We start from the raw sequence: 13,273 nt of genomic DNA on the forward strand, positions 1-13,273 counted from the left end.
TATTGCTTTCTTTCTTGGTTCTTTCTAACCTTGTTGGTTTTAGAATTTACTGGAGATAATAACATTAGATGACTGTTCAGTCTCCCATCTTTATCTGAAAGTAATTCAAGCCATAATGAAAGGGTTGCTTTCCTCATGTGATTATTTTTGTCACCTCTCAATTTGTATTAGGTGCTATATCTGAAGAACCTTAGTCCTCGGGTGAAAGAAAGAGACCTTATCTCATTATTCGCTCGATTCCAGGAGAAAAAAGGACCACTCATTCAGTTCCAAATGATGACTGGACGCATGAGGGGACAGGCTTTCATCACCTTTCCCAGTGAGTATCTTCATCAAGGTAGCCACTCTATTGTAGTATCAGTACATGAGAAACCACTTCTTACCTCACTGAATTACATTAGAACCTTAGCACATGGAAGGGGGCCAGGAAGGAAAATATATTTCCAGTATTCCTTGATCTTCCTTCCTATACTTGCTTCCTCTTTCCTGTGGATGCTACACAAGCACCTTACCCTAGTGTCCTCAGTTTTGCCATTTTGACATTTCCTTCCTACCCTACCAGTATTTATTTCTTTCTGTCGCCAGTGCTGCTTCTACTCTGTATTACAGTAGAATTATTCACAGTTAGTGTGTTGGCATTGTGATAAGAAGACATATCTTTTTCTCATATTTCTCTTATTTAGGACTAAGTGATTTTAAGCTAATTAACTCATTGCCAATTCATAATTGTTGGAAGATAATACATTCTTCCAAATATCACTTGCATGTCATTACATGCGCTAATCAAAGTGCAAGAAAAATACAGTAATTTTGATCTTAGTAAGCTAGCCAGTATGTCTTCAGCATGAAGAAGCTAGCTAGGATCTATACCTCCCATTGCCTCTAAACTGTCATTGTAATACTCTGTAACTTTTATGTGGGCAAGTGACTTTACACGAGAATTGCTGATCTTTTCCCCCTTGCTTTCATATAACCTTATACTGTCTTTTCTATCTCACTGAAGGTTTGTAGATCCTTTGTACCCATGGTTTTCAGTCTTTTGAAGGGAGAATTCCATTAAATTTGAAAACAAATTTCATGTGTTCTCACAAAATATATCTAACCTTCTAATTGAAAGATACACAATACAAAGACTTTAGCATTTGTATATGTACGTGTTTGTAAAGTGTATGTGTGTATATGCTAATGTGTGTGTTTGTGTGTGTATGCACATGTGTGTGCATACATGTGGTGGTTAGAAGCTAACCACAGTGTCTTCTTCAGCTGCTCTTCCACCCTAATTTTGTCACTGAACTTAGAGCTCATGGATGTGGCCCAGCTGGCTGGTCAGTGAGCAACAGGAACTCACTACCTCCCTAGCTCTAGGGTTGCCCATGCCTGCCTCCACGCCTGGAATTTCATATGGGTACCAGGGATCTACGCTCAAGTTCTCATGCCTTCATAGCAAGCCTTTTACTTCTAGAACCATCTCTCCTGTCCCTGCTTTATACTAATAAATTTGTAGCTATTTTACTAATCCTAAGAGCTATAGTACACACTTGAAAATTTGGTATATATCTGAGACGAAATGATCTCAGTCTAATGGCACTTTCTACTTATAATTCCACAGACTCTACTCCAAAATCTAGCCCCTTCTCATTTCTTACATATGATCCCTGATACCCATATGCTGAATATTCCTGTTCTGTACTATATATTCTCAGACACACATTTTTATATACCTGCAAGAAAAGTTCATTATCTCCCACCACTTTCTTTCTAAAAGAAAACAGTAGCTAAGTGTGTTCAATATTGTGTTACCTTCTTTTATTTGTGTAACAATTTAAAAAATTTTGCTTCCTGTATCTATAATCTATCTAAGGTAAAGTCATATTTATAGTTAGGTTTAACTTAGACGTTTTAAATATACTCCTTATGTATCCTTATATCTTTGAATCAAATGTACGTTTTGAGGGTCTTTTGTCACTATTATTACACAGTAATTTAATCTTGCTAACTTATATAAATTGGGGATTGTGGACAAGGCAAAACATCAGACATCAGTTTGATTTTTATAGCAAACAAATCACAATTAAACCTGTAATATAACTGAGTGATTGAGCTCTATATAATTTGATGCATTTTTCTTTTTCTTTTCCAGATAAAGACATAGCATGGCAAGCACTGCACCAAATTAATGGATATAAACTCTATGGGAAAATATTGGTGATAGAGTTTGCGAAGAGCAGAAAGCAGCAGTCCGCTGCTCAGCACGCTCCGCTTATAGCATCTGCTACAGATGGCAGAGCAGAAATCAATGGTAGCTAGAAACCCATATCAACCCACATGTACATGCACATTGGAATATATGTATGTAGTATGTATGTATGTAAATATACACTCAGATGATTTTGCTTTTATCATAATCTTAGCTCAAGAATGTGTGTATTCTTAAAAATTTGTTGAAAATAGAAGAGGAAATATTAGAAAGACAGAAATTAGGACAATGGCCTCAGCATTTGGAAAGAATTGATAAAAATACATTCTATAATTAAATACTGTATAATATCAAAAAGATTATATAAAATTGACAATATCCTGAGTGTTAAAAATAATAATGAAACATTCTATATGGCAGATAATACTCTGAGTATTAAGATCATGTGAAAACCTTTAATTCTCAGGAAATATTACATAGGACTGTTCCTCAAGATTCCAAAAATTCTTTAATAGTTTGTAGTCTTCAGTGTTTAGTCCTAGACATAAGACTTTTTCTAGGACTGTTTCCTGTATACAAAGTTTTAAAAGAAACCCAGTGTTAAAATAACTATTTACTAGAACTCAGACTGTATTTTGTCCGAACTTTCAGCAGTTTCAGTAGGTAGATTCATAAGTTTTATTTATTTATTTATTTATTTAATGATTGCTTCCACACTGTTTTCAGAGTCCTCAAAACCATATGTATTACTATAACATCTTTTAAATATTGGTAATCTCATGATACGATTGAGTTCCAAACAGTACACATTTAACATGGAGTGCCTGCCTAATATATGTTAAATATTAGGTACATGAACTTTCAAGAGGAATGAAGTAGCATATATACTAAAGGGACAAGGAAAGAAAGTGTTTTAGAAGAAAGTCAGCCTGCCTCAAATCCCCTGGTGATTTGTTTAGAGTCATTGAAGAATAGGAACCTAATATGGTTTAGATGGTAGAACCAGCTTTGGAGTTAGACCTGTGACCCTCAAAGTCACCCATGTTTACCACCCCGAGCTTAGAAAGTCACTTAATCTGAGCCTCATTTATCTCATCCATAAATAGTAACATTGCTTCTCACCTCCCTGGTTAAATGAGATTATACTATCCAAGGTAAGGAAAAAGGGGGGAAAATGAAGGAACTCTAAGGAACCTCCACTAAGTACATCAAACAATATATAATAAGAATCCCATTCAAAAAGGGAGAAGGAAGCATAAAAATACTGCAAATGGATGAGTAAAATGGCTCAGTGAGTAAAGGCATTTGCCACCAAACAGGAAGACCTTAGTTCAAACCGTAGGACCTGCCAATAACAGGGCAAAAAGGATAGGAACTAATGCTGAAGTTTCTCTAAAAATAGTGCGAATCCATAGGAAGAAAGAAAACAAAAGGGAAATAGTGCGAATCCATAGGAAGAAAGAAAACAAAAGGGAAATAGTGCGAATCCATAGGAAGAAAGAAAACAAAAGGGAAATAGTGCGAATCCATAGGAAGAAAGAAAACAAAAGGGAAATAGTGTGAATCCATAGGAAGAAAGAAAACAAAAGGGAAATAGTGTGAATCCACAGGAAGAAAGAAGACAAAAGGGAAATAGTGCGAATCCACAGGGAAAAAGAAGACAAAAGGGAAATAGTGTGAATCTACAGGAACAAGGAAGACAAAAGGGAAATAAGGTGACTAAATTTTACAAGGCTGTAAACCTAAGTTAGGTTCCTAAAAGTCACAGAATTGTATTGGTAATTATACTGCACTGTTAGCCCTGGAATGTAGAAAGTCTGCATGGCCGTCATAACCTAAAGCATGAGGATGAGGGAAAAGGAAACACAAACAGTAGACATAAAGATCCATTCTTTGTTTAAAAGGTCAATGTTTTAGGATGTGAGAATTTTAATCACGTAACTACAGAGCCGCCACATAACCTGATGCAAGGTAGCGAAGTCAAGAGTGAAAGGAGAAACTGGTGGATGCCTAGTGTTTCCTTCCTAAACAAGGAAGTAGCCAGCTTCAACACTGGGGGTAGCCAGCTTCAACACTGGGTGCTAGATAGATCCGAAAGACAGCTATAGAACATTCTACCCTACACTAGAATATATATTTTCACCCCATGTATACGAAACATCCTTAGGCTAGATCATGAGCTGAACCGTAAAACAAGCCTTAATAAATACAAATAGACTAAAGTAATCTCAAACATCTGCTCTTCCACATGGGAGGAGGTTACAAATCAGTGACAATAAATTGGGAAACTCCCAAATAAGTGAAAATTAGTGATATCTAAACACCAAGTCGGTGAGGAAAAAAACAGAGAAGCTGGAGAAATGGCTCAGTGCACAGGCGTGCTTACCTCTCTCGCCGAGCACCTGTGCTTGAGCCCCAGCATCCACACTGGGTGGTTCCCAGCTACCTTAGTCTATGTGGGGCATGCTTAGAGATAAGCCTATGAAACGAGAAGAAAGATCATGGAGCTGATTCAGTTTCTATCCTAAGCCATAGCAAACTATACCTAGAACAAACACAACTGGGAAACCACGCAAAATGCATGAGAAGAATACAACAGGAAAATGCAGTGAATCCAAGCAAGGAACTGGCAGACCTTTTACTACATATAGCAGGACAAGGTAGACTATAATTATTAGAATGAGAAATAAAGGAGGGAACATTGCTACTGACCTTGGAAAAATAAAAGGTGAATAAGGGAATATTATTATACTCATGTGTCAATAAATTAACTTACTGAAAATGAACAAATTCCTAAAAAGATAAAGTACCAAGAGCCAAGTATAAGAAGCCAAAATAAACCTAATAACAAAGATTAATAATTAACAAGACAGATAAGCCACAACAATACCCATACTTAGGTTGCTTTTGATTTGATTTCTAGAATTCTACTAAATGTTTAATCAAACAGTAATCCATTCTCTTCACAAGCTGTTTATTTAAAAAACAGGAGACATTTCTGAGATATAGTACTGCAACATGGGAGAAATCTGAGAGTACGTTCAGGCAGAGAAACCAGTCACCCATAGTGACACATTGTACAAGTCCAGACATATGTTGAGTACAGAGTTGGATTTAAAAGTACATATATACGTAGTGATAAATGGTAGGCAGGGAAAACTAGACTGTATAGGAATTCTTTGCAAGTGGATGAAAATGTTCATAAATTGCATCAGTGCTTATAGAATGATGAATATAGTAAGTGGGTGAATGTCATGGTATGTGAATTAAATCTCAGAGAAACTCAAAACCATAGGAATGTGGACATTAGGCAGATGTCCACCTGTTAACATGAGTGACTTATAACTTACGGCACATCCATTTCGGAGGGTATTATGAAGCCATTCAAACAGTAGACTACATCTAGGAATATATTGTGACCTGTACTCATAGCCAAGATTTTATATTAAGTTATAAACTAAGATACATGTGTGTATGTATGTATTATGTATGTATGTATGTATAAGATGTATGTTAACTTTTTAAGCAAATAGTTCATGTGTATAGAGATAATTATAGAGATAATTTCAAAACAAACGTAGGAATGAAATAGGAAATGTATATAACAGGCTGTAAACCTTCTGCAAGTGGCTCGGTGCGAGCTCAAAGCAAACCCCCTCAACCTTGTAAACACTTTCAGGTGGTAGGTTTGGAGTGCTTTTTACCTTTTTCACTAGTTTTTAATTAAAGTAATTTTTAAATATTCTTACAAACACTCAGCTTCCAAAATATCCGTCAGACCTACTCTGAGGCTTTCTGACTTTACTCAGGACAGACTTCCATTCATTTGCTATATTGCTCACATGAATAGTGCTCCAATTTTTCATAGACTCTAAGGAATGGAAAGTGAAGGATCCTGGTTACAGCCTCCTGCACATGTTACCCTGAGATACACTTCTCAGCCAGGTTTCCCAGAAGGGACTGCTTCCTCTCAGGTGGGAAACCTTACCTCCTCTTTACTAGACCTGCAGAGCACTTCAAAAATGGAGAAAATCTACTAGAGGATACCTTTCACCTGGTGCAGAGATCTAGAAACTGGTGTATCCAGACTACAAAATTCTACTCAGCAATAAAACTAAGGAACCATATATGCAACAACTTGGATAAATCTGAAATGTATCTTGCTAAGTAGAAGAAGCCAGACTCAAACGGCTGCTTACTGTTCTATTTCATTTGTGTTTTCTGGGACGGACGAAGCAATAAGGCAGAAAAAGCAGTAGACACCAAGTATTGGCACAAGGGATTTTTTTTTAATAATAGGAACTTTCTGTGTGATATTTATTGTTACAATGTATATGTGTTTGTTAAAACTCCGAGAATTATACACCAAAAGAATGAATTTTAATGCGTGAATTTTTTAAAATAAAAGTAATTTTTAATGAAATAAAGATTTGGAGAGAGAATCATTTCATTAACTAGTTTAAGGATTGTATGGTCTCTAATTGCTGAGGAAAACCCAAATTCACCATCTTTCTCTTTTCCTTCTCATAGGTGAGCCCAAGACAATAAATGAAAATCTCTTTATTAGTTACTTTTCTATTGCTGCGGTAAGCATCATAAGCAAGGTAACCTGTAGAAGGAAGTGATCTGTCTGGGGCTCACAGTTTTAGAACAAGTCACCCTTGTGGCAGGAAGCGTGACACAGAAGAGGTAGCTGAGATACCACATCCTGATTCATAGACTGGAAGCAAAGAAGCACTGTGGATGGGTGAGTCTTTTTGAAGCCTCGAAGCCCACCCCCAGTGAAGCACATCCTCCAATAACGCGCTTGTAACCCTTCCCAAATAGGTTCACCAACGAGGAGTCAAATATTCAAGCCTGAGCCTCTGGTGGCTAATCTCATTCAACCACTGATCTCTACAGCTAGAGATCACTCAAGAATATTATACTTACTGAACATGCATGAGGCCCTAGGTTCAATCCCCAGTACTGCCTAAAATTTAAATTTTAAAAATCTGATCCAGATAAGTGGTCCCACCCAAGCTCTTCACATTGTTGGTGGTGCCATTTTTAAAGCTGGTCCTCCTCTCTTAGTTGTTTGACATACTAATTGTCTCTAGAAACACTCTCATGGAAACATCTCAAAGTGGGCTTTAATAAACTCATAGAAGCATCCTTTTGTATGCAAGTGAGAGGCTCTGTGCCTTGACACCTGGGAAAGGTGGAAGGACAATTTTTCAGCATCGGTCCTTACCTTACCGTCTTGTTTCAGGATAGTTGGTCTGCGCACTTGTGCAGGCTGTCCTGTCTGCTTGTCATATTGTAGAGAGACACCTGTGCTAGTGCAGCCATACGCGCTGGGGGCCTGGTGCCGGTATCAGCTTGCAGAGCAAGCACTCTGTGTCTTCCCAGTTCCTATGAATGTGTCTTTATTCACCTGGCAACAGAAGTCTTAGCAGATCCTTACAAGCAATTAGAAGTAAATCAGGTTTTCACAACGCTAGTGTAAAAAGGTTCTAACAATAGTCAACAAAGCTATCTTTTAGAAATGAAGGACAGAGAGAAAGATGGTCTCAGACAATGGCTGAACTAATGTATGCCCCCCACATCTGTCCTACAAAAAACCCTTCAAACTGAGAAATGCTAGTTTGTAAGAAGGAAACATGGGAAGGAATAAATCTCTCTGGTAGGAGTGAATATCCAAATCTTGAATGCCCTACTATTATGAACATGGTGCATAAAGCAGTCATATTTTTAAGATGGTAAATAAAAAGCCAACAAACTTAACTAATAATTCCAGTACTATATTAAAAGACAGATACAAAAGATCTAAAGTGGGATATTTATTAGAATGTGGGACAGACTGCCATGTTCACGGTGACACCTTTCACAAGAGCTAAGAGATGAAATTCAGCGAGGTAGGTACTAATGTATAGATGAGGGAAATATGGTAAAGGCTGATGAGACGCTTCCATGGACAACGCATAAATACTGAAGACCTGACTTGAATTCCTAGGGCCCATGACAAAAGGAGAGAAATGGCTCTCACATGTTGTCTCCGGCCTCTACATACAAACCATGCAATGTTTGTTGTCCATGTATAAACTCTTATCAGAGCGAGAAACATCTCTCCTATTTTTACTTTGTAGAATTCTATAAGCAACTATTACTGTTCTTCATTGGGGAGGGAATCTTCATGCCTGAATTATTTTAATGAAAAACAGAATAAAAAATCGGTTAATTGGCATACTTAGTTATGTTGAGAGTGGGAGTTTCATTTCTTCATCTTTAACTAAAAACTCCTGTGAGGTAGAAACAAATATCAAACACAGTCAGTTGTATGTTTGCATTGTGAGAAACAGACAAGTTTGTCATTCTGCTTGAGCTTGGGACCCCAAATCCTTTGGAAATGAAAAAGTTGAGAGAAAAGAATTGCCAATAAAGACACTACTTCTTAAGGCTGGGGGAAAGTGATACCGTTGGGAGGATAGGAGCAGCAGAAGAGCACCAGAAGGACAAGTGTGTGGGCAACTGGAAAAGATGTTTGTCCTATTGTTTAAAGTAACCATAGCAGTGGCTTTGGAGTTATGTGTAGAATTGAATAGGACATCGGACAGGAGCTGATAGTGGAACTTTTAGTGTTTTTAATTTATGAAATGGGGAGGTATGAATTGGAGATGAACTGAAGAATCATAATTTCTAAATCAGGGTTTCTCAACATTAACTATTAGCTGTGGTAGAAGATAATTCTTTGTTCTTTTTGTCTGTTCTCTGTGTAGGTAAAAGTGTCCCTAACCTCTTTTTAGTAGATGCCAATAGTGCCACCCCATAAGAGTACAAAACGTATCTGAAGATAGAGCCAAAAGCCATGTAGGATGGCAACATCACCCATGTTTGAGAACTGATGATCTGGAACAGTGTTTCTCAACCTGTGGGTCACAAGTCCTTTGGGAGTTGAACAACCCTTTCATAGGTGTCACCTAAAACTATTGGAAAACAGGTGTTTACATTATGATTCATAACAGTAGCAAAATTACAGTTATGAAGTAGCAATGAAAACAATTTTATGTTTGGGGGTCATTTTTTTTTCTTTTCTTTTTTTCCGGAGCTGAGAACCAAACCCAGGGCCTTGCGCTTACTAGGCAAACGCTCTACCACTGAGCTAAATCCCCAACCCCCAACATGAGGAATTGAATTAAGGGTTGCAGCATTAGGAAGGTTGAGAAGCACTGGTCTTGAATAACCACTAAAATCATAAAAACACAGCATAAAATATTTTTAAAGGACTAAGAATTATAGAAGTAAAAAAAAAAAATTAACCCCAAATAACATCGGATGGTGGGATAAGAAGAACAAAGGAATTATGGACAAAATACCCTAACGTAAGAGCTAAAATGTTAAGCCAGAGAAAAATTGGGAGAACACTTGAAGATGCAGAAATAGGCAGGGGTTTTCTGGAAAGGATGCCAACAGCATGGGGAATAAGGCCAAGAGTTGACATACGGGACTACAGGAAATTAAAAAGCTTCTCTATAGCCAAGTAAACAACTCCCAAAGTGCAGACACAACTCACAGAATGGAAAGGGGTCTTTGCCAACTGCACATCAGGTAGAATTATTGTCTGGAATAGGTAAAGAACTGTAAAAAAATCAAACAGCAAAGAAAACAAATCATCCTATCAATAAGTGGGCCAATTAACTAAGTGGACAGTTCTCCAAAGAGTACAACAGACAATGCATATATAAAGAAATATTCAATGTCTTCAACCATAAGGGAAATGAAATTTAAATCTTCATTGAGATTCTCATTCCAGTCAGAGTGGTTGTCATCAAGTAAATAGATAACAACAAATGCTGGGGAGAATATGAGGGAAGAAGAGTCCTTAGACACTGCGTATGAGAATGTAAGCTTGTGAAGTCATTAGGTACGTGCGTTTCTTAAAAACTAAAAATGCAATGACCATATGACCCAACTGTATTATTCTTGGATCTGTACCCAAGGGCTCTGAGTCAGCTTACAGGGGATAGGTGTGCATGTCTGTGTAGTAATGCACTATTCACAATAAGCAGCAAATGGAACCAGTCTAGATATTCAGAAACAGATGAGTGCACAAAGACAATGTGGTGCAGTATGCACAGTGTGTATGTGCAGATGTGTAATTTTGTGTGTGTGTGTGTGTGTCTGTGTGATGCAAATACAAGGTAGGGGGGAAGGGAGAGAGAGAGAGACAGAGAGACAGAGAGACAGAGAGAGAGAGAGAGAGAGAGAGAGAGAGGGAGGGAGGGAGGGAGGGAGAGAGAGGGGGGGAGAAAATGAATCTTAAAGGGAAGAAGGGAGGGGAATGAAATTACAATAAGCCACATAAAAGCATAAGGGTGAATTAGGGCAGGGGGAATGAAGGGAACCATTAGGGCAGGCAAGAGCCATGACAGAAGGCAATTGGGAATGGGATGAATTTGAACATGGTGTAATGACCCATGTGTATAAAGATGCCATGATGACACTCATTACTTTGTAATCTAACTTTCAACATTAATTTTCAAATTGCAAATGATATTTTCCAGGTTCTAATACATGGGCTCTGTAGATAGAGAGTGCCCCAGTACCTTGTGAATAGTGCCTATCTGTTCTGCTTACCTTGGAATTGCACAGCAGGTTTCCATCCTGGAAACATGGCTTCCTCAAAACCAGTGTTGAACAGGGAAGAGCATAGATTGACTGCTTACTTGGCTTCTCTAAAGGTTTTTGCTGATTTCCAGAATTCTGATGACGTCATTTCTGACAGACGTGTTAGACTGGTTACTTGTTTATTTCTTTCAATGTTTGCATGGAATTGGTTATTTAGAGCTATCTCTTCTGTCATTTTGCTCACATCTGAAGAATTCCTCCTTGATATTTCTTGATTAGCTGAATGGCCGGTGATATATTTTTGTGGTCTTTGTCTGCAAATATTTTCCTTGCACACTCATTTTGAAATATAATTTGCATAGGAATAGGTTACCATTTTCTCTCTTCTGGTTCTCTAGCTATGTTGCTTGTGTTGTTTTCCATGAAAAATGTTCTGCTGTGCTTATCTCTGTTCCTCTGTTAGTAATGTGTCTCTGGATGTAATGGGATCTCTGGCTGCGTTTAAGTTTTTTCCATTTATCCCTGGTTTTAAGCAGGTAAAATATGTCTTGATGTATTTTCCTTCATATTTCCTGTGCTTGCGATTCATTGAGCTTTTGAGATTTATAAATTTGTCATCATATGCTTTCTGTGATTATTTCCTCCAGCATTTTTTCTGTTCTCACATTGAACTCTGTCGTAGTCCACTTTACGTTGTCTTACAGAGCTAAATGATGCTTCAGGAATTTTTTCACCCCTTTTTCTCCCATATTTCAGTAAGGATTTTTCTATTGCTGTTTTCAAATTTGCTAATCTTTCTGCTGCAATATGTAATCTAGTATTATTCATAAGTAGGAGTATTTTTCATCTCATTGGCTTCTTCTATGTCTTTTAATCTATCCCCTTTTATCTTTGTCATGGTTGTATTTTTACACTCTCTTTAATGTCTCCTCATTTTATTGGATACCAGCCATCCTGACATTTCATTGGTGAATGAGGAATTTTTATAATTGACTCAATTTTTAAATTTTTTTCCTACGGTAGTATTACATTAATTTGATTCTGTGTTGTACTTCTGAGGCTTGCTTTTAAACTTTATTTGGTTTGAGTCTAGAGCTGTTTTTTTCTCCACTACGGAGGTAATATGTTTGTGGGCACTGAAACTTATAGCATGGAATTATGGAGAACAGCAAAGTATTCCTTAGCTCAAAAGAATGCTAAAAGTTGCTCTCTCTATTTCTAGTTTTTCTTTCCAACCCTACCATCTCCCAGCGTAGGTAGTTCCATGGGTGGTTAAACAAAAATCCTAGTGCCCGCTGTGAGATACCTTTTCATGAGTTGTTGGCCCTGAAAACAATTCTAGCATATTCAACAAGTGGCGCCGGCTCAAGTGGAGGTCGGCTTGTAGAAGAATGCAAATTGATCCATTCCTATAGCCTTATACAAAGCTCAAGTCCGAGTGGATCAAAGACCTCCACATAAAACCAGATACACTGAATCTAATAGAAGAGAAAGTGGGAAAGAGCCTGGAACACATAGGCACAGGGGAAACTTTCTGGAACAGGACACCCATGGTTTATGCTCTAAGATCAATAATCAACAAATGGGACCTTATAAAATTGCAAAGCTTCTGTAAGACAAAGAACACTGTCAATAGGACAAAATGGCAACTGACAGATTGGGAAAAGATCTTTACCAATCCTACATCTTAGGATATTAGAGGCCTAATATCCAATATATACAAAGAACTCAAGAAGTTACACTCCAAATAACACTATTTTAAAATGGGGTACAGAGCTAAACAAAGAATTCTCAGCTGAAGAATATCAAATGACTGAGAAGCACCTAGAGAAATACTCAATATGCTTAGTCATCAGGGAAATGCAAATCAAAACAACCCTGAGATCCACCTCACATCAGTCAGAATGGCTAGGATCAAAAACTCAGGTGACAGCAGATGCTGGCAAGGATGTGGAGAAAGAGGAACACTCCTCCATTGTTGGTGGGATTGCAGACTGGTACAACCACTCTGGAAATCAGTCTGGAGGTTCCTCAGAAAATTGGACATTGAACTGCCTGAGGATCCAGCTATACCACTCCTGGGCATATACCCAAAAGATGCTTCTACATATAACAAGGACACATGCTCCACTATGTTCATACCAGCCTTATTTATAATAGCCAGAAGCTGGAAAGAACCCAGATGCCCTTCAACAGAGAAATGGATACAGAAAATGTGGTATATCTACACAATGGAATATTACTCAGCTCTTAAAAACAATCACTTCATGAAATTCTTGGACAAATGGAGTGGAACTGGAAAATATCATCCTGAGTGAGGTAACCCAGTCACAAAACACGCACATGGTATGCACTCACTGATAGGTGAATATTAGCCCAAAAGCTCAGAATACCCAAGATACAATTCACAGATCACATGAACCTCAGTAAGAAGGAAAACCAAAGTGTGGATGTTTCAGTCCTTCTTAG

At 37.8% G+C, this 13,273-nt stretch overlaps 2 protein-coding genes across 2 annotated transcripts in view; one reads left to right on the forward strand and one right to left on the reverse strand.

Annotated features, from left to right (window-relative positions):
* Rbm41 (RNA binding motif protein 41) overlaps positions 1-3,362 on the forward strand; it is a 43,736-nt gene extending 40,374 nt beyond the window's left edge. The window contains exons 6-7 of the mRNA XM_032889939.1: positions 172-319; positions 2,141-3,362. Coding sequence (XP_032745830.1) covers positions 172-319; positions 2,141-2,307 — 315 coding nt within the window. The 3' untranslated portion in view covers positions 2,308-3,362. The remainder of the gene's footprint in view (positions 1-171; positions 320-2,140) is intronic.
* LOC116888646 (collagen alpha-5(IV) chain-like) overlaps positions 1-13,273 on the reverse strand; it is a 760,537-nt gene that overhangs the window by 419,185 nt on the left and 328,079 nt on the right. The gene's annotated exons all lie outside the window — the stretch shown is intronic.

Source organism: Rattus rattus, chromosome X, assembly GCF_011064425.1.
Source record: "Rattus rattus isolate New Zealand chromosome X, Rrattus_CSIRO_v1, whole genome shotgun sequence".
Classification (NCBI taxonomy): Eukaryota; Metazoa; Chordata; class Mammalia; order Rodentia; family Muridae; genus Rattus; species Rattus rattus.